This window comes from Helicoverpa zea, chromosome 29 (genome assembly GCF_022581195.2).
Source record: "Helicoverpa zea isolate HzStark_Cry1AcR chromosome 29, ilHelZeax1.1, whole genome shotgun sequence".
Lineage (NCBI taxonomy): Eukaryota > Metazoa > Arthropoda > Insecta > Lepidoptera > Noctuidae > Helicoverpa > Helicoverpa zea.
In genome coordinates this window covers 6,588,090-6,610,259 of record NC_061480.1, presented here as the reverse complement: position 1 = coordinate 6,610,259, position 22,170 = coordinate 6,588,090, and the positions used below count along the sequence as shown (strand labels likewise).

Below are 22,170 nucleotides of genomic sequence, written 5' to 3'. Positions count from 1 at the left end.
GGGTGAAACAAACTCAAGAGTCAAAATCTCTTTCTCTGACATTTTAGAATAATTATGCAAGTTATATAGTGTCTTGCCAATGTATGTGTCACAGACACGAAAGATACCATCTTCTAATTTTGTTGATGAATGTCGGGCGATGTGGAGGATAAGAGACGCGTTCGCCGCCGGAGGAAGTCGTGGCTTCAAAAGACTAAAGTCGGGAGTGGTCCAGCGTCGCCGCCTCCTGGCTTTGGACAGAAAGGGTACAAACGCGATGTGATCTCAAAAACGCTCGTCGCTGATTGTAAGTCTTCTATTATTTGTTTTCGTCGTCGCGGCCCACGACCGAGATCATTGAGCTCCAACGCCCTTACACGAGACAGAATTGTTATTAAAATTGTGTATCTCTGTGTGAGCTTTAAGTTAATATGGATAAGATTCTAACTTAATTTCTTATACATATTTGTTTATAACACACAAACTCTTCAGCTGCTGGTATATGGCTTTTCAACTGTCAGTAGAGAAAAAAGAATTTAAATAAGAGCCCGAAATCCCGAATTTATCTTGAGCAAACATGGTAGTTATTCCCTCTCTGTAAGAGGTTAGGCCTGTTCCCAGTGGGACTGTTAAAATGTTGATGATGATGAAGATGATCCACTGCATAGATATTTTATCCAACGAAGGCGGATTAGTAAATGTAAATGCACATTATATGCATAAGCTCTGGAACGCTCAGCAGTGGTCAAATCCTTTTTTTTTAACGACGTCAAATATGTGTGTTAACCCGCTGTGGGTTACCAGCGGTGAGGGAGTATCAGACTCTTACTGACTAAAAATCGTCGTGTTCCGTCGTAGGCCTTTTATGTACCAGGGCCGCGGTAACTCTTTCGAACAATCCCGCAGCCCCGGCAGGCCTTGGCCGTACTGGGCCCCGCTGGGTAGTAGCCGAGTCCTCAAGTCATATAAAGACAATGTGCATGTACTTACATTTACACACACAACTATGCCTCACCCGCTTTCGTAAACCATTATGAACTGAAATGTCACTGGCCGGAATAGCAAGGGACAAGTTCTTTCGATTTTGAAATAAGAACTGATAACACAATTTGAATGAATAACGTCACATCCGTCTGGGTACAATGCATGCGCATTGCACCAGATAGCTTTGTAATGAGTCAATGTACTAAATTAACGGTCAAATTGATAACGATGCTGACTTTTTTAACCTTTTTGAGAGGTGTTAGGTAAGTAACAGTCGTAAGGGTCGATCGATCATAGGCTTACTCTATGCAAAGCTTTGCATGGTCGGTCTGTGGAAGGTGACATCTTATCATGACTTCGGTGTATCGGAAGTCATGTTACGTTAGTGGTTCCCAGCTGTCATTTGAACATCTTTGGCAGATATAACGGGTACTCAGAGGCCAGCAAACTCTGACAACCAGTTTTACCAAGGGGGATCGCGTTGCCCGGGTTGAGGAGATCAGTCGCTCCATGTAAAATACTGGTACTCAGCTACTGAAAAAGTCGTGGTGGCCTAGTGGGTAAAGGACCAATCTCTCAAGTATGAGGGCGCGGGTTCGATCCCAGGTCAGGCAAGTACCAATGCAACTTTTCTAAGTCTGTATGTACTTTCTAAGTATATCTTAGACACCATTGGCTGTGTTTCGGATGGCACGTTAAACTGTAGGTCCCGGCTGTCATTGAACATCCTTGGCAGTCGTTACGGGTAGTCAGAAGCCAGTAAGTCTGACACCAGTCTAACCAAGGGGTATCGGGTTGCCCGGGTAACTGGGTTGAGGAGGTCAGATAGGCAGTCGCTTCTTGTAAAGCACTGGTACTCAGCTGAATCCGGTTAGACTGGAAGCCGACCCCAACATGATTGGGAAAAAGGCTCGGAGGATGAGCTACTGGTTAGACTGAAAGCAAGCCTCAATTTGTTTGGGTAAAGACTAGGCATGTCATAATAATTTAGGGGCTTTCTAACGGCTGTTTAGGTCGAAAAACGGGACCAGGTAACTTCCGTAGAAACATTTTTGTAGAAATACTACAAGGATATTATGGTGCTTCGTCTTGTAGCGGAATCTGCGGATTCAATTCTTAGCACATACTCCGTATATCGATACAAAAGACATATCGATAAATTCCCATCCCTACGTACAGAACTAGCATTTCTAAATAGGCTTAGACTTAGCTTAGGCAGCCGACTGCAACCGCTTTTTGTTAGCCCATTGAATTGTAAATACAACATACAGTGGTTAGAACAAAAACGAGTTAGGTTTTAGTTGTGGGTGACACAGTATGTCAAGTTGGGGATGTCTTTGAAATTGTAACTGAGTTTGTTGTAGTGTAGGATGAGCGGTTATGAATGACACGCGTGGAAAAGGCGTTGACTGCAAATTATTTTAGATAAAAAATAAGAAACACTGAAGTGGTCCGATTTTGTAGTTTTCTTTCATTTTACTTCTGCAATTAAACTGATTTTAAAGTTTATTTTTTTATCGGAGAGGTGGTATATCTTTTGTGGCCATTTTTTGTTAAGATAACTTACTCTGATCTGATTAAATAAAGCATAGAACTTAACCGGACTTTATGTTTTGTCTAGATAATCGTTTGTGCTGTACTTAATATTGTTACTTGAACTTAAAATGATACCAAAGATATAAGACAAATGCAATTTATACATATAATAAGCATATATTACTTGACACCTCTTATCACTTGAGAACTTGAGCAACATGCAAAAAGGCATCATCTTACTGGATTACCTGCACTGTGGCAAGACTAACGGTTTCTAAACCAGCTTAGGGAACGCGCAAGGAAAGTCACGGGATACAACTCGTATCTAATACTTGTAACATAAATAATGCATTACATTTTTACCTTTTTAATTGTGAACTTTCTTTGCGAACTTTCTAGAATGTGTCTCGGAAAATTGTGTGGTTTAGATTCTGGGATAAAAGGGTTCATGATATGTACTTACCCGTCAAATGAGTTTGCCTCTCTGAAGTTAGCAATTTGAAGCCACGTCAGCCTCGCCTTTTCCCGACTATGTTGGGGTCGGCTTCCAGTCTAACCGGACGCAGCTGAGTACCAGTGTTTTACAAGGAGCGACTGCCTATCTGATCTCCTCAACCCAGTTACCCGGGAAACCCAATACCTACCCCTAGGTAAGACTGATTATTAAGACTTACTGGCTTTCTGACTACCCGTAACGCTCGTGAATGCGGAAAAGGGTTTTGTAAGCTCTAAAAAGCTGGCAGTACAAAGTGGGCAAAAATTAAAAAAAAAGGTCAAAATTTGTTGCTAATTTGTTGCTAATTAGTTGCCAAATAATCGATTTTTTTGCTTTTGCCGATTTCGAGAAATCGTCAACAATGCTAGCTTCACCATAAGCTGGCATGGATTATAAGATAAAAGTAAAGGTAAAATAAACAAAATCACTACAAATTTGTTGCTGTATAACCAAAATAAATTTGAGGTCCAAAAAAATTTTTTTTTTCAAATAGAAAATTTTTATTTGCTTTGCGCGCTTGAATGTCAATTGTTTTATGAAAAAAATATGAAATAAATTTGTTGCTCGTCACAGAACTGTTCCTTGTCACTTAGAGAACCAGCAACTAAATAGACACCCGACGATCGGGTGTCTTGAACTTCGGTGACTAACAAACCGGCCATGCTGGCTTGAATGTCGATTTTTCCGGTGAAAAACGTGGAAATGAATTTGTTGCTCGTCACAGAGGTGATTAATGTCTCTCAGAGAACCAGCAACTAAATAGACACCCGATGATCGGGTGTCTTGAACTTCGGTGACTAACAAACCGGCCATGCTGGCTTGAATGTCGATTTTTCCGGTGAAAAACGTGGAAATGAATTTGTTGCTCGTCACAGAGGTGATTAATGTCTCTCAGAGAACCAGCAACTAAATAGACACCCGACGATCGGGTGTCTTGAACTTCGGTGACTAACAAACCGGCCATGCTGGCTTGAATGTCGATTTTTCCGGTGAAAAACGTGGAAATAAATTTGTTGCTCTCCGTAGAACTGTTAGGCATCGATCGGAGAACCAGCAACTAAATAAACATCCAATCACCAAGTCTCCTTTAAGCTGATGATTATCAAACAGGCTATGTTTCCTTGAATGTTTGTTTCTGCTAGGGAAAAATTATTACATACATTAGTTGCCTATGTTCAAAATCTTAGTCAGTATGATAACTCTCAATTCCTAGCTATGGATTAGACTGGTAAAATATAAATTAAAAAACAATTGCCAATTTCTTCAGTATTTTATTTTATTCTTTCTCAATGAATAAGTGTTTCTACTGTCATCACAATTTAATAAAAAGGAGTGGACGCAATTTACTAATAGAATAAATAAATAACAAAATCTTAATAATAGTCGTTAAACAGGTACTTCATATTTTTTTAATTCTAATTAAATACTTTTTTAAAAAGTTTTATACTTATTATAAGGTATTTGAAAAATCTTAAAATTGAGTATCCGGAGACTCAACAATTTGACTTGTGTGTTATTTTGAGCTCTCCTATTTATTTAGTTGCTGGTTCTCTAAGTGACATTAATCACCTCTGTGACGAGCAAGAAATTCATTTCAACGTTTTTCACCGGAAAAATCGACATTCAAGCCAGCATGGCCGGTTTGTTAGTCACCGAAGTTCAAGACACCCGATCGTCGGGTGTCTATTTAGTTGCTGGTTCTCTAAGTGACAAGGAACAGTTCTATGACGAGCAACAAATTTATTTCATATTTTTTTCATGAAACAATTGACATTCAAGCGCGCAAAGCAAATAAAAATTTTCAATTTGAAAAAAAAAAAAATTTTTGCACCTCAAATTTATTTTGGTTATACAGCAACAAATTAGCAACAAATTTGTAGTGATTTTGTTTATTTTACCTTTACTTTTATCTTATAATCCATGCCAGCTTATGGTGAAGCTAGCATTGTTGACGATTTCTCGAAATCGGCAAAAGCAAAAAAATCGATTATTTGGCAACTAATTAGCAACAAATTAGCAACAAATTTTGACCTTTTTTTTTTTAATTTTTGCCCACTTTGTACTGCCAGCTTTTTAGAGCTGGTTTTGTACGTATATTTTTACTATAGTAAAGCCACTAGTGGCTAAATTCGGAGCAGTAAAGTTATTTGCCAAGAAATACACTATTTTTAGATTTATAAGTCGACATATAACGTACATAGTAGTAATGTAATTTTGAACACCCTCCGTTTTTTATTTTCTTTTCTTGTGCTCAGAAGCCGGATAAGTGCACCCTTTTGTAAGAATATCCTATGCTTTTGCGTATCGATCTCACTACGAATATAATTCTGGCTGAACGTTTGATGGAAATTCGATCAAACTCTAACTCAAAAACGTTTATTCAAATTAGGCGATAAATCAGCACTTTGCGAACGTCAAAAACAAGACAGCCGCCTAAACGCCCGCCCTTCACCACTTCCTATGTGTTTTTGCTGGGGAGGCTGGCGCAACAAACTCCCCAGCAACACATGTCTGTCTGTTAGGTTTGAAGAAACAGATTCATGCAGAACAAGCCCGATATAAATATGTATGTATATTTATCTCATGATAAGCAATAAATGCATCAAAATTATCACAAGTTGGCTACCACATCGGGGCTGCGGGATTGTTCGAAAGAGTTACCGCGGCCCTGGTACATAAAAGATCTACGACGGAACACGACGGTTTTTAGTCAGTAAGAGTCTGACACTCCCTCACCGCTGCTAACCCACAGCGAGAGGGGTCATTTGATGATTTTTGACGTCGTTAAAAAAAATTGGCTAGCACATAGCTTTACACATATAAAAACTAAATACTCAAGCATTACTTAAATTTTAGTCTGCATTGAGATTCGTAATAGAGTTAGTTACATATAGTTGTATTTGCGCTTCATACAATTTTCAAACGCAAGACGACTGCACATCAGTTGGAATGCGTAGGTAAAAGTAAAAAGTTACAAAACGTATCTATCAATCTACTCGCATTAAATGCTTGCTTATTCATGCAAAACCGACGCGCGAGCGTTGTATGTCGACTGTAGACATACGTACGTAAATACTTTGCAATTATATGTTTGTTTTATAGAAATTATGGAAGATATTAAAGAGGAAACATTATTTTGTTTATTTGGTTGTTTTGAGTACCAGTGTTTTACAAGGAGCGATTGCCAATGTAATCTCCTCAGCCCAGTAACTCGGGCAACCCGATACACCTGGTAAGACTTTCTGAGACCTGACTACCTGTAACGACTGCCAAAGATGTTCAAATGACAACTTACAGTTTTTCGTGCCCAACGAAATAGAAGGTCCGAAAAACTCCGAAACTACTGAACTGATTAGAAAAATTCTTTGACTATTGTAAAGCTACTCTCTTCCCGAGCAGCATAGACTATATTTTATCCAGGTACGGGCAGTGGTTCCCACGGGACGCGGGTAAAACTGGTGGAAATCCTTTCTGAATCCTAAACTAGGATTCACCGGCGTTTAGTGGAAATTACTTCCCGAAGCCGTATAAAATATAATAGCCTTGACAACCGGGGACAGTGTATCTTTCCAAAAGTGAAAGAATTTTTCAAATCCATTGAGTAGTTTCAGACTATTTGGGTTACCAACTATCAAAATATTTTTTTCTTTTCATAATATTCGTATAGATAGATATCTTTGATATCTATACTAATATTATAAAGCTGAAGAGTTTGTTTGTTTGAACGCGCTAACCTCAGGAACTACTGGTCCGATTTGAACAATTCTTTCGGTGTTACATAGCCCATTTATCGAGGAAGGCTATAGGCTACTTTTTATCCGGGTTCGTACAGAGGTTCCCACGGGATGCGGGTGAAACCGCTGGCAGAAGCTAGTCAGTAATACGACGAATACGGTACAGATACGGGGACTTTTCGAAATCAGACAGTTTTATTTTGGGCTCAACTAATTTGTTCGTCTCTGAATGAGTTTTTTTTAACACAATGTCAAACTAAGATACAAATAAAAACAATTGGTATCTCAAGTACGTTTTTTTTTTAACTTTTTGACTTGTATGTCCTATCTGCTTTGATGACGAGGTTAGGTGTTTATCATCAATATTTTTTATTTCTTTTGAAAATCGCAGTGGGGTAGGTTATGGGCAGCTTATCTTTTGAACAATATTTACTCATTAAGATATCGGTATTTTGAAAACGTGACTACTTAGTTGATTATAATATTTGTTCTGTGGCTTTACCTATCTTTTGTAAAAACGAGGGATTTAAAAAAAAAAAAAAAAACATCGGCTTAACTTCGTAAGCCGCATGTCATGTGCGTGCTATCGTCAATTACCGATTGCTTGCATCTTTTGTAGTAAGGGCTTGCAACAATTTTTTTTCCCGAGTGAATACGGGTCGTCGAGAGTCCAAATTTTTTTTTTGGCAGGTATGGCATCTCGGAGTTAAGCAGCCTAAGGGGCCCTATACTCCTTAACCGGACTTTTTCATGTCCACGGCTAGCATGTGACATTTATAAATGTTCGCATATAATTTGTAGCTGTTTTCTACTGCGAGTGGGCCAGAAGAAACAGTGGTTTGACAATTTTAACAGAAAATAAGCAATGTGATTAGTATTGCTAGTATTATTAGTTTCGTATATTCCAGGAAGTCTTATGAAAGGTCAGTTTATAGACTTGCTATCTATATTAACAAATTCATTCATAAAATTATAGAGCTCATTAAAATATAATGACATAATCAGTTGTTTTTTATCCTTTAAACTTCGTCAAGGTTTTAACAAAAAAAAATAAACTAAAAATTATTTGCAAAATAAAACCCAATCGTGCAATTATATTGATAATGTTATCTTTAGTTACATAAAAAATACTAAAGACCTATGTATGTATCCGATCATTCAATGTTCATGCTAACGCATTTTATATTGACGTAGGTAATTACCACTAAAAATAATATATCAGATGTAATTATGTAAAAAGGGGTAAAAAGCTTATAAATTAAGTGACTGAGCTAAGGACACCCTCTGTGGAGGCTCGGCGCTTGAAGGAGATCAGAGGTACATAAGCATTTGCGCAGAAACAAGTGCACTCTCTATTCCCTCACTCACGTAGTCCGATGAGACGGCAATCCGACACGACCGGAGAAAGATCAGGTTTGGGACCACGTCTGTATTACCACCAACTTCCAGCCTGCTTTATGAAAGTTTCTGAACCTATTTCGGCCTGACCTGGGAATGGAATTTGAAACCACAGCAGTCGCGCTATGCGACTACTAGACTAGACCAAAGAAGCAATTAATAATGTCAATAAAAGTATAAGAAATATAATTATGTACTTCTTTAATGGGACGTAAAATTCATACGTCATTTATTATTATTAGTACTTCTTGAGCTCTTTACAAAAGACCGTCTCCTAAACTCCTGCCCTTCGCCAATGCTTTGAAGTTGAGGCAGAACAAGATGCAGCTTCCTGGCCGTTATCAGACACGTACTCTTAGGTCAAATATTCTTGGTCATTATCAGAAATTAGTAACTTCCTGGACTTATCTAACTGTCAAGGTTTGTTGTTAATCTGAACTAATTAAAAACAAATCGTTGCATATTTTTATGAAAACAAAATTAATTAGAAAATAATACTAAGGTACGCTTCCTTTCGTTGTTATTTAGGTATATCCAGATTTTGACAGTTTATTCCAGTAAGTAGTCCAATTAACTTTAAATGAACACTGATTCTGAGGCGAAAATAAAATAGGTACCTTTTTCAAAATACTATAAAATTAAAATCGGTTACTACGTTATGACAATCAACAACCACCATTTACAAAGAATAAAATCTATTCCCATACTTACATCAAAGTTGGCAGTTTTTACGTAATTTCAAAGAAATAATGAAAGTGCAGTAGCTCGTAGGAAAATGCGCTAGACACACGGAGAACAATATGACTAGCGGAGGTGTCATAACGGAAAATCGCATAAGAAAGTAGCGCGCCAAAATGCGGTTGAGCGGCGGAGAAATAACGTTACTGCTTTCGTCTTTATATGCCTTTTGGGCCCGACCATTTTTTGTAATACCAAAAAATCGTTGACAGATGTATCAAAGAACCCGAACGCCTCGTTATTTCACTCGCAACTGATCGTTTTGGTCATGCTCACCGTACGAATTTGAGCGACACGAAGGCACCTGACCTACCTGCATTATAGCATCTCCATTCATCTTTCTTTACTCCGTGCTAGACACGTTCATACTGGTACGCTTGCGACATTTCTTAGAAACGTCTAGAAAAACAGTTGAACGCGGAAAACTGCCGTTGTTGGCTTGTTAACCTAATTTGAGTTCTAAGTATAGGAGATAGGGTGCAAAAAACTGTGGGATTTCGATGTGGATTTTGAAATGTTGGTTAGACATTGTCGTATGTTTTTATGAGGTTTTGAGTTAAATGTAGCTAGACTTTTTGAATCGATCGTAGATATCCAACAACATGTTATGCACACAGACGAGACCCTAGACAGAAAGTACATATTAACTATTAATGGATACCTGTCTGCGTACCAATGTTATGAGTATGTCCTACTTTAGGTAATAGTCCACGATGTTTTTTCCACAATAAACTTTCCCATTATCTCATAATGGTTTAAGATGAGACACAAAAAATTGCAAGTCATTCGTCTAGATTCCAGACCGAGCAAGTAAATATCGGTCCTGCGCCTGATCTCGTTCCGATGGTGTCAGATTGCCGTCCCATCGGGCTATCAGAGTGAAGAAGTGCACGTGTATCTGCGCCAATGCTTGTGCACGAGAATATGGCCAACAGCTTTATTCTGCCTCACTCAGACGCCATGGCGACGTCGCCAGCGGCGCAAGTCTGGCTACTTATGCCATCCAAAGGTCGCCAAATCGAGTGGCCATGGCGTCTCGACAGTCAATTGTTTACGTCGTCGCTGAAGAAATCGCTCGCTGAATGGCGACCACACTGGCGACTGACTGTATAGGTGCACTTTACTGTGTACATTATAGTGGCAACCGTGGCAACGGCGCCGAACTGCTAGAGTAGCCAGAAGCCACGTAGGGAACTGTAGCTCGTGGCCACGCTTCCAATTGGGCGACGTTGCCAAGCCGTCGCCAAGTCAGTTAGGTTCCATACATTTCATTAGTAACTGTTTAGATACGTAGCCGGCGACGTCGCCATGGCGTCTAAGTGAGGCAGAGCTCTAGAGACAATTGTTCAGGACGCCATTACTACTTACTAGACAGATCACGCGAACCAAACCATTCCAGCAGAGGCATCGATTGACGGTTCATCGTAGGTCGGAAACCTATTCACCCTTACGGCTGATTCAATAACCTATCTATCTTTGGTTTAGCTTACCAGAGATAGCATTTGACATAAGGCGCATACAAGTCATGTCAAATTCTATATTTATTCTTGTTGCACACTTAACAATAAATATATAAAGAATTAAGACAGTTTATGTGAAACGGTGAGCTTAACCCAGGATTGGGTTCTCTTACAGCCAACCTTAAAGCCATAGATAGATTCGATAGTCTATCTCAAGTTCCTAAGCAAATCAATAGATAGGTTAGTGAAATTCGCACTTAGATAGATAGACATACAACATGTAACGTAATTAACGCACACCCTCAAACACCCCAATTAGAATATTATGTTATAATCATAATACACACACTGAATTTTTAATTTAACATGTATATGCATTGTTATTTACTAAATTAGTTATACCAATTCTTGGAGAACTTTTTGGTCATACTACTACGCACGCAAATATCGCGCCGCGCGCCGCTCGACTCGACACAACATAACGAAACTACGGAAAAAGCCGACAATACACGAAGTCTTATTACTTTGAGTTACGGTCTATTTGAATTTGTTTTGACTGTTCAGGGTTAATATGACAATAATTTCCGTAGTTTTAATTATTTTTGGGATAAAAAATTACCTATATTAAAAAGGCTTATGTTTAACTGATCACCAGAAATAGTAACAAATAGCAGACAAAAATAGTAAATGATCACCAAAATGAAACTCGCATTTTAATGTAAAATGATAACCAAAGTTTTAACACTTTGCTATCCCATTTAAGTGAAATTACTCCAAAATAAATCATGCGCAAGCCAAAAATAGTAAATGATCACCAAAATTAAACCACCATTTTAAAGTAAAACGATAACCAAAGTTTTTACATTCTGCTATCCTATTTAAGCAAAATGAGTCCAAATAAATCATTGTTATCCCAAAAGTAGTAAATGATCACCAAAAGTAGTGAATGATCATCAAAATTATACCAGCGTTTTAATATAAAATGATAATCAAAGTTTTTACATCTTGCTATCCTGTTTAAGTAAACTGACTCCAAAAAAATAAGTTCGGCCTGATACAATAAATGTAATAACATTATGGGGACCCTTTTCCTGCACTAGGGTGGAAAATTGTCTATTGCATGCCTCTAAACAGTGCGATAAGAGTGTGTTTTCGAGGGAGTGTATTGAGAAACACATTCTTCTTCTTCTTTCTCCTGCCCTGTTCCCAATTTTACTTGGGGTCGGCGCAATATGTCATTTTCTTCCATTTTCCCCTGTCACTCGTCATACTGACACTCACGCATGCATTGCAAGCCGGACACATAACTTAATATGGCATCATAATACTTTATTTGATAATAAGCCTACATTTTATGGCAATCACAGTGACTTATTTAGGCAAAAATAATACATTAATTTGGTCGTCAAGAGTTGGTGATCATTTACTAAATTTGGTGGTCGAATACAATTTAAAGTGAAGTCGTGACTAAAATAGCTGGTACTATTACATTTTTAGACTTTATTTTTCTGGTGTTCAGTAGATTTTTATGGTTGCAAAACTAAGGGTATCAAAGCATTTTATGGTGGTCATTATATTTGTTCCCTATTAAAAATGATATAAATCGATTCAGTAAACGATTCTGAACAAACTAATTTCAGGATGTGCGTTAATTAAGTTACAGGTTGTAGGTTTTCAATTGTTTTTTTTTTGCTAGTGTTACTAACATAATTGTTTCTTTAATGATATGCACATTTAATTTGAAAGTGGCAGTGGTCTATTGGTCGTATTTCATCAGAAATTGCGAGCGTTCTGTCGTAAATCATGATGTAATATTACTGGTATTTTCATCATCATTCTATATTCATTGTTTCTTTAGAGTTTTACGGATAATATTCATATATTTTGTGTCTAGGTAATGTAATTGTGAAAATTGCATGTACCACTAAATATGCTCGTACTATACTCATGAAATGAAACCATCGGCAGATTCACCCGCTTCCCTTTCGAACTACTTCGCGCACCCGGATAAAAAGCATATACCTAACCTTCCTTGATAAATGGGCTATCTAACACTGAAAGAATTTTTCAAATCGGACTAGCAGTTCCTAGATTAACGCGTTCAAACAAACACTTCAGCTTTATTAAATAAAGTAGCTATGACTCATTAGGAATAGGAAAAGTTTTATTGTACATAGAAAAAAATATTGGGCAAGTGCGAATCGTAGACGCGTACGAAAGGTTCCGTAGGTCACAGCAAATTACGGTTGTTGTATGAGAGCCACGTGAAATTGTTCTTATAGCAGCAATAGAATTATATCATCTGTGAAAACGACGACCACAGTTCATGAGATACAAGCCTGGTGCCAGATTGACAGCAAAGTAATATAAGGTTCCGTTTTACCATTTGGGTATGGACCTCTAAAAATAAAAATCGCCTCGTTTTGGCCCCAAAACTATGTATTAAAATTAACATAAATGTACGTAACTCCGTGTGTATATTATTTGCTTTGACATATTTTTTAACGTTCGCAAGTAAATACAGACAGACTAGTTTGAAATGTGAACCTTGAACATCGCGTTTGAGTAAAATTTTGTTAAAACTTAAAAATATTTTAGTTTTTGCCCATTTGCTGGAAATCGGCGCGAATCGGATATTACGGTGAATTAGTTTTATCACAAATTCGAGATAATATGGTGTTGGAATTTTACATAACTTACCTTTTTTTGTGAAAGGGGTAAAGTTTTGCCAAAATGTCGGCTGGCCACTTATTTTTGTGAAAAGTATACTCCATTTAAGTAGTAACTAAACTTAACAATTTTCCCCTTATAACTTAAAACGGTTTCTGCCCACTGCCCAGTACATATCAAGCGTTTTGCTGGGGAGTGTTGCGCGGGTTGCGCTACTTCTTCTTCCCAGCAAAAACACATAGGAAGTGGTGAAGGGTGGGCGTTTTGGGGGCTGTCTTTTGTTTTTGACATTTGTGCTACATTTCAAAAGGTTCAAAAGTTTAGAAACTAGAAATTCATACAACCAATCTTACCAAATACCAAGAGGTATCGTGTTGCCCGGGTAACTGGGTTGAGGAGGTCAGATAGGCAGTTGCTCCATGTAATATCTAACTAACAGTTAGACTGGAAGCCGAACCCAATGTAGCTAGGAAAAGGCTAGAAAGATAGACCAGATGAAACCGCTCGAAACAGCTTAAAATGTTCTAGAAAGAAATACATTTAAATTGCGATAAAAGGGCTCACATCCGACCCTTGAAACCCCTTATCATAGTTTCGAAAAACGTGCCAACGATAACATATCAACTAGTTTTCGAAAACAGTTTTTTTTTAATATTCCGATAAAATTCCTAATGACTGATAAGGAGTAACTATGATAGATAAACTCCTCTAGTTTCACTATTTAAACAAAATTTATGGAACGTGTAAAACTAGAGGCCTCTATGATTTTAACGGTTGCTAAGCGACTGATTTTTGAACTGGAAATAACCGGTTTTTATTGCAGAATTATCTAAATTGATTATGGGGATTTTTTAATTTTCTAGTTGCATTGTATGCATTAGTTTTATTTCATTAATACGGAAATTCAATACTAATTAGATACGGGTGTCCCCGAATGCTACCCAGTAGCAGTCGTTGTTACAATTTCACGTCAGAGGCCGTCAGGCGGATTTGAGAGAACTCTGACACTAGGGCTTGTTAGGTGATTAAACCTGCAGCTCACTCGACAAGAAGAATATAGACAGACAAATAGACAAAACTATGCACATACATATACAAGCAAAGATTCGCTAGTAATATCATTAGAAAAGATTAGTATGTATATCCTCGTGCTAGATAATATTTTTTGATAGATAAAATAAAAGGTAAACAAGTCGTGGAAATCAAAAAAACTTTCCACAGCGCATTTGTAATAGACATGTAAATATTTTTTAAATGTATGCTAGTGGAAAATTTCATTATATCGAATGTTTAGATGTTTGTTTAACGCGGTAACCGGTCCGTTGCGTTGACAGTCGATGCAAGTTGGGCCCAAAATCAACAACACAAAACATTGTTGAAAGGTTCTTCTAACCTACAGACAGACATGTGTTGCTGGGGAGTTTGTTGCGCCACTTCTTCCCAGCAAAAACACATAGAAAGTGGTGAAGGGTGGGCGTTTTGGGCGCCGTCTTTTGTTTTCTGACGTTCAAAAAGTGCTGTTTTGCAGCCAAGTTTCAATAAATAATTTTTGATTTTGAATCGTCAGTTTTCTCAAAAACGACTATGAATTTTTAAGTTTCATTTTTAAAGTAAATAGTTGTTCTTAGAAACCTGACGTTTATGTTGTCCGTGAACTTGGGCATTAGTTGAAATAACTTTTTGATGATTTTGAGAAGAATCACTAATTATGCATGTATACAGAGGCTCGTTTTTGAAGATAGGATATAAGTATATATGTGCATGAAAATATATAATAATAGATTTTCATAAAATATATTATGGAAAAAAGTGAAAATCTCAAAAATGTCGATTACTGCATTCTTTGTAAAGTAATCTTTATTCTATATTTGTTATTAGGGCAGATATATATATATTTATATACTATACTACATTTGAGTAGGGCATTTATGTCTTTTAGGGTGCGTCCACATCTGGCGAATGCGCCGCGAATGCGCAGCACGCGAGCCGATCGCGAGCTGTCCGCGAGCTGCGCGTGTGCAGTCACTGCAATAGATCGGTGCGCCTCTTTAGCGCAACTCACGCAAGGCTCGTATAGTGCGCGCGAGCGGCGCGCGATCTGCGCGCAATCAGTTCTCGCCCTTACAGTTCCGTATATTGGCTCAGTACTATCGAAGATGTCAGACGTCGCGCGCCGCCTGCGCGCCGCTCGCGTGCGGCGCTTAGGTCGCGCGCGAGCTGCGCGCGGGCGGCGCAGAAGCGGCGCACGAACAAAAATGCACGCGCGCAGCTCGCGGACAGCTCGCGATCGGCTCGCGTGCTGCGCATTCGCGGCGCATTCGCCAGATGTGGACGCACCCTTAGACAAACAATCTTGATAGGACTAGTAAAAACAGATATTAAACAAATAAAGTAAGCACTGCTAAAAATAATGATTCAATTGATAAAGTAATTGTTACTTACATTAATTTTAATGCGCAATTTATTTTTAAATAAGTCATGTTAAGATTGTATTATTGTATTGTCATCAAAACTACATACAGCTGCCTATTTTCATGACGCTACGATCCTTGGAAGATGTTTAAGTTGCCTTAGATTCCATTACATAGTTACATACAGTCGACTTTTTATGAGAAATCATCAAATGACTCCTCCCGCTGTTAGTTAGCAGCGCGAGGGAGTGTCAGACTCTTACTGACTAAAATCCATCATGTTCCTTCTTAAGCCCTTTATGTACCAGGGCCGCGGTAACTCTTTCGAACAATCACGCAGTAAATTAGCCACCTTAAGGGTCCGTTCAGATAGACCGGCTCGGAGAGCATCGGCGCGCATTTTTCTTGTCACACAGACCGGAGTCGGCTCCGATCGGCTCCGATCGGCTGCGTGAGATGCAATTGGAGCCAAACGTCAGCAAGACCGAGAAAAAGTACACAATCGGAGCCGATCAGAGCCGGTCGGCTCCTCTTATTATTTCACACCGAGCGCCTGCGAGCATTCATAATGACAAAAGCAGTGCGCATGCAAAAATAAACGTTACTTCAAATCCAAGTAATCAATTTTCAACGTGTTAAGAATTTGCTCTCCTCTCCGAGCCGGTCTGTCTGAATGGACCCTAAATCCCATTACATAGTTATATTCAACTAATAGTCGTTTTCTTTTGTTTCAGATAACCCCTACCACCGAAGGACTACATTCCAAACGAATTAAATACAAATGTACCTTATTCTGAAATTATAGAACTAAGATTATTATAATAATTAAGAAAAAACAAGGAGAGAACTCGACCAAACATTTTCTACCAAACTTGGAATTCTCAAATGACCTGCCTTCTCTATACCAAAGTCTTAAGAGATATTTATTTGTGGTGTTTAATCTTATGTTGTTGAAGATGATGCCCCAACAGTACTGTCTACGGTGGAAGCATCATCATAGTAATGTACAGAATATGTTCGCCCAACTCCTCGAAAAAGGTTAGTAGCATTTTATATACCTACCTCTTTAGTGTAAGGCCATTTTTATCCATCCATCCATCTCTCGTGCCTTTTCCCAACTATGTTGGGGTCGGCTTCTAGTCTCACTAGATGTAGCTGAGTACCAGTGTTTTACAAGGAGCGACTGCTTATCTGATCTCCTCAACCCAGTTACCCGGCAAGTTTGGCCATCTAAGTATACTATATTCTATATTTTGTTTGTAATGGTCTCAGCTGTATCTGGTTAGACTGGAAGTCGACCCCAACACAGTTTGGAAAAGGCACGGGAGATGATGATGATGATGATGTCTGTAATGGATAAATTCAAAAACTACTGGATTCATTTTAAAAATTCTTTCACTGTTGTCTCTTATTTTGGACATTTTGGCGCCCTTTGACTTCATTAGATTGAGACATTGATAATTGCCCTGTTTGAAGCAGCGATTTTCGTCAAGTTTGTATGGTCTTAGTGGATAATAAGTCTTTTGAGATGTAGCTGAATAAATACGACCAGCGCTTTTGAATGATTTTTAAAATACTCGTAATCCTTTCTATTTTAAACCTCTAACAAAACCCGACCTCGAATTTCAGTTTTTTTTTCCAAAATCAATTAAAAAAAAACCTCGACTTTATGATAATTTTATACAATTCGATTTTCGAAAATGTTAACGAAAATCCGGTCGAGCCAAAAATAAACAACTGGTTCCATTTTTAAATGTTATGCGACACGTGATCTTATACAATGGCTCAATTTAAATATTAAGGTTGACTTCGAAATTTGATTTTTAAATATCTATGGTAGGTACTTAAATAGTAAAAAGTCGTGGTGGCCTAGTGGGCAAAGAACCAACCTCTCGAGTATGAGGGCGCGGGTTCGATTCCAGGTCAGGCAAGTACCAATGCAACTTTTCTAAGTTTGTATGTACTTTCTAAGTATATCTTAGACACCAATGACTGTGTTTCGGATGGCACGTTAAACTGTAGGTCCCGGCTGTCATTGAACATCCTTGGCAGTCGTTACGGGTAGTCAGAAGCCAGTAAGTCTGACACCAGTCTAACCAAGGGGTATCGGGTTGCCCGGGTAACTGGGTTGAGGAGGTCAGATAGGCAGTCGCTTCTTGTAAAGCACTGGTACTCAGCTGAATCCGGTTAGACTGGAAGCCGACCCCAACATAGTTTGGGAAAAGGCTCGGAGGATGATGATGGTAGGTACTTAAATAGTTTGGCGAAACTATAAATACTTTTTGGTACGTTATTTTTGGCTTGTTTGATGTAGCTTAAGAATATTGGAGGCCACCTGGGGTGCTTCGCGATTGTTCGAAAGAGTTACCGCGACACCGGTACACAAAGGGCTCCAGAAGGAACACGGTGGGTTTTAATCACTGAGAGTCCGAGACTGCATCACGCTGCACCCACAGCGGGAGGGATCTTTTGAACTATTTCCACCAAAAAAGGCCTAGCTAATTTTATAGTTGGATTTTCGGACAATGAGAGTGGGGAAATAGAACAAGTACCTCTAAGTTTCAGCCAAAAGACGTCCACTGCTGGACAAAGGCCTAACCCAATTTTCGCCATTAAGTTAAATCTTCAGCAACCCTCTTCCACTGCTTTCCGGCGACCTTGGCCAGATCGTCCGTCCATATCATGGGCTAGCCCACGCTGAGTCTTCCAGGTCATGGTCGCTACTCGAGAACTTTTTATCGCTCATCTGTTCTACGAGCTATGTGCCCTGTCCATTGCCACGTCAGCCTTTTCACATTGTTGAAATGCTCTTCTAACCTACAGACAGTCATGTGTTGCTGGGGAGTTTGTTGCGCCGCGTATTTACATACTGTACATAGCCAAAACGCATCCATAGGAAACTGCTCGCTGATATTTTGTAATGCTGTTTTTTAATTTGTGATGTCAAAGTATACACGAATTTTGCGTACTGCTCGCGTATAATTCGTAGCTTAGACGTGCACATGCATCTTTCCAATTTATACACGGTCAAATTTAACTATACAAAATTTATATTAGGTAAAGCATTAAATAAAAATGGCTTTGAATCTGAGTTTGTTTATTAAAAATGCTAATTAAACAAAAATGTATGTTGCCTTCTAAATTATTAAGTCAGCCACAATTAACGAGCATCTAAATAATACTATCTTAGCCACTATAGTTATCTTCTAAGTAAACCACTCTAAATACAACTCAGCATGATGGTTACTTTTTAGCATCTTTTTTAGCAGGCATTCTAACAGTAAACTTCTAAAATACTATTAAATGACATCATAAAATATATTTAATTAGCTTCTAATTTTTTAACTCAGTACGTTTAAAATGTAAGCAAGCAACATGCAGCAAGCATAGCTTCTGTCACGGCTCCGGTGCTGCGGGGCTCCGGCGGTCCCATGCGAGCTTATAGTCGCAGATGGTTTTCACGCTCACCACCGCAGCTTCGGCTTGCTGGCCGGCTCCGCCGGCCAGCCTCAGCCGCGTCGGCGGGCGTTAAAACTACCTGCGCTTCAGCTCGCAGGTCGCCTCGCCCCTCCGCGCCTACGCGGTTTTGAATTGCACTCTAGGGGTAGGGCAGACAAGACTACGTGGAGTTGGTTTTGCAGCGATTCGTTTTCGTCACTAACTTCAATTTTTAATACAATGTTTTTTAATGGAACGAGCATTATTAATATTTAAATTAACATTAAATGCTAGGTCGTGTTTTAATCAAAATGGCGAGCATGCAACTGCTCGCGAATAGATTGGAATCGTAGTTTTTCGCGCCTATTCCAATGCTTACACGATTAGTTTGCATGCGGACTAGCACTGTATATTATGGAACAAAGCAAGATACTTTGGCCACTACAAAATATATGCGAGTATTTGCGTACTGCTGCTGTATATATCGGAAGACTTTGTATAAAAAGTGAATTCCAATCTATTCGCGACTAGTTTCACACGCTTGCGTAATAGCCATGTATATACTGTAAATACGCTGTTGCGCCACTTCTTGCCACCAAGAACACATAGGAAGTGGTGAAGGGTGGGCGCTTTGGGAGCTGTCTTCTTTAAATTTTTGACTTTCAAAAAGTGCTGTTTTGCAGCCAAGTTTGAATAAATGATTGAGATTTTTTTTGCAATTCTCCGGGCTATGTCGGTGACTTTGTTTCTTCTGTGGATCACCTCATTTCTGAGCATGCAGAGATTCTCCTAGGATAGCTTTCAGTTGGTCGTCTATCTAACGTAGCAGTACAATATTGTACTGCACAGTTTGCTGGCCTCCTTTCATTTCAGAATTCGATCACACAGCACCAATTTAAATCATTCTAAATTATTTTTAGATAAAATCTGCTAAATATTCATAAGACACAGTCTGCTTAAAATCTATATTTATCTAGAATGTTATATGAAATAACATCGTTAACATTTTGCAGACAAAACAAATATAAAAAAGTATAGTATATGTGCTAAGTTAGCGGAACATCTTAAGGTGTATGTCCGAGATGGGCTCCGGAACGCAGTGTCGCCGCTCTTGCAATCACTGTTGCATAAAAACCAGTAGTGTCGCTAGCAGACGGCAACTGCAGTCCGTCGCGTGCGTCTTGCGGTTCGTCGTGGACTTGTACCTTTATGATTCGTTCGTTCAAATGTTTTACTTTAACAGCGCATTGGACAGGAAGAACCTTAGTCGTATACATAGAGTATTAGAGACCCGCCGAGCAATCGGCTTAGATTAGGGCTATAGCTTTGACTTGATATTGTATTTTAAGACGTTAACCAAGACAAACCTATGCCCTCTTATTATAAAACGCGGTATCAAATAAGTATCGGCTTTTGTACTACCTTTAATCCAGCTTTAAGTACGACCTTGAAAAAACGTTATTACAAAACGCAGTTTATCGCAAGTTCTATTACTATCTGTAGTACAAAAGATAAACCATCGAGCCCCCTCGTGTGTTTCCAACATGTATCAGTGCGTTTGACTGTATAAATAGACATCGGAATAAAAGATAGTTTTCTACTTTTATGTTGTTTCCTTTTTTTTGGTAATTTAATGCACACGAGATAGGTTCTGTGTATAAGTTATTGTGCATTTCATTTTGAAGAGGTTCTAATTAGATGCACAACCTCTTATTTAATCATTTAAATCGGGATGAAAATAATCCAAGTTATTCCTAACCTAAAAACAAAACAACTCGGATGCGCGCGCTGACGTTCCGTTATACGCTCAAACTCGATAGTTGTTTAAAAGAGAATAATTCGATCGTGTATATCGTAAAAAGATACTAGAAATATAAAATTGCCTTTAAATAACAAAAAGGTTATACTTTCAACCGCATAGATATTTGTTTTATTATCATAGTTATTTGTTTTTCATCAAAATGCACTGAATAAAATAATGTAAAAAGGAACGACGCATAGAATTCGGAACGATTGAACGAATGATTTAAATATTTGTTGCTTATAATGTGTGGATATTATTTGAACCACAGACAAATCGAAGTACCAAACAGTCTTCTCTTAGTCTACGTTTTGTAATAAGGATGTGAAGACTATCGTAAGTACCGTAACAAACCAAGACGTCTTCAGTCTGGTTTAAACCACTACTTGCGGCAGTTTTTATAATAAGAGGGTTAAAGTCAAGGGTCTGTCTTTTAATTTAATCTTTAACTCTCCATAAATTGATACGTAATTATTCTGTAATTTAAACATATTTAAACATACCTGTAATTTATTTCGTTCCTCTCGTCCTTCTTTACTTGTGCGTCTACAAAAAATCGGTAACGTTCGGTGACTTAACAACAACGTTTATATTAACCCTTAAGTAAACGTGCGTAAACTCCGCTGGTGTGAACACATCCTGTGTCTTTCACACATCCTGGGCCCTAATCAAAATAATGTATTTTAAAAGATTGAGATACCCTACTGAGACCCTGTATCAGATAAGTGATTTACTATCAGTACGTAAATTATACATTATACATATAATTCTAAAAATGCACAAAACCCTAAAATATGACTCAATCAAAACAACTCGGAGAAGGAAAGATTTAATTGTTCAAATTCCCCATACAAAAACTGTATTTGCCGGGACACAATACCTGAAGCGATCAGCTTTACTTTATAATAAAATTAATAATAAAATCAACGTGTACCCAAAAAAATACTGCGAATGTAAAAAATCTTTAACAAATTGGATAAAATTACTAAATTATGACGACACCGAGGCACTCTTGGAACACATTAAGTAAAATTTTTATGCTAATCAGGTTGTAACAATCACACAAATAATTCACACCTATATCTATAAACAGCATATGCACAACATACTAATACTCACACACACACACACACACACACACACATACACACATACACACACCCACACACACACCCTCACACACACACACACACACACACACACACACTCACTCACACCCTCACCCACACATACACAAATAAGATAAGGAAATCGTAGTTGTAATTAGTTTAGATTTTGTGTTGCTTAGCTATGGAAGAGCGGAGCTCCCCAACACAGGCATTACTTGCTTACAGGGGAGCTCCAAACACAAAAATTAAGAATGTAAACTTTTTGAAGCAATAAACCATTTGTATTTGTAAACCATTTGTATTTGTATTTGTCTTTCACACATAAAGTATTAGGTATTAAAGATTCACCAAATAAATTACCATAGTAATTTGCAAGGTTCACGCATTTTAATGTATTGATTAAATGCGTGAATTAA

At 38.3% G+C, this 22,170-nt stretch overlaps 1 protein-coding gene across 12 annotated transcripts in view; it reads left to right on the top strand.

Annotated features, from left to right (window-relative positions):
- Window positions 1–22,170, top strand: part of LOC124644000 — a 73,800-nt gene that overhangs the window by 25,416 nt on the left and 26,214 nt on the right. For all 12 annotated transcript variants that reach the window (XM_047183157.1, XM_047183156.1, XM_047183167.1 and 9 more), the window contains one exon: window positions 16,141–16,444. In XM_047183157.1, the coding sequence (XP_047039113.1) occupies window positions 16,351–16,444 (94 nt within the window). In that variant the 5' untranslated portion in view covers window positions 16,141–16,350. The remainder of the gene's footprint in view (window positions 1–16,140; window positions 16,445–22,170) is intronic.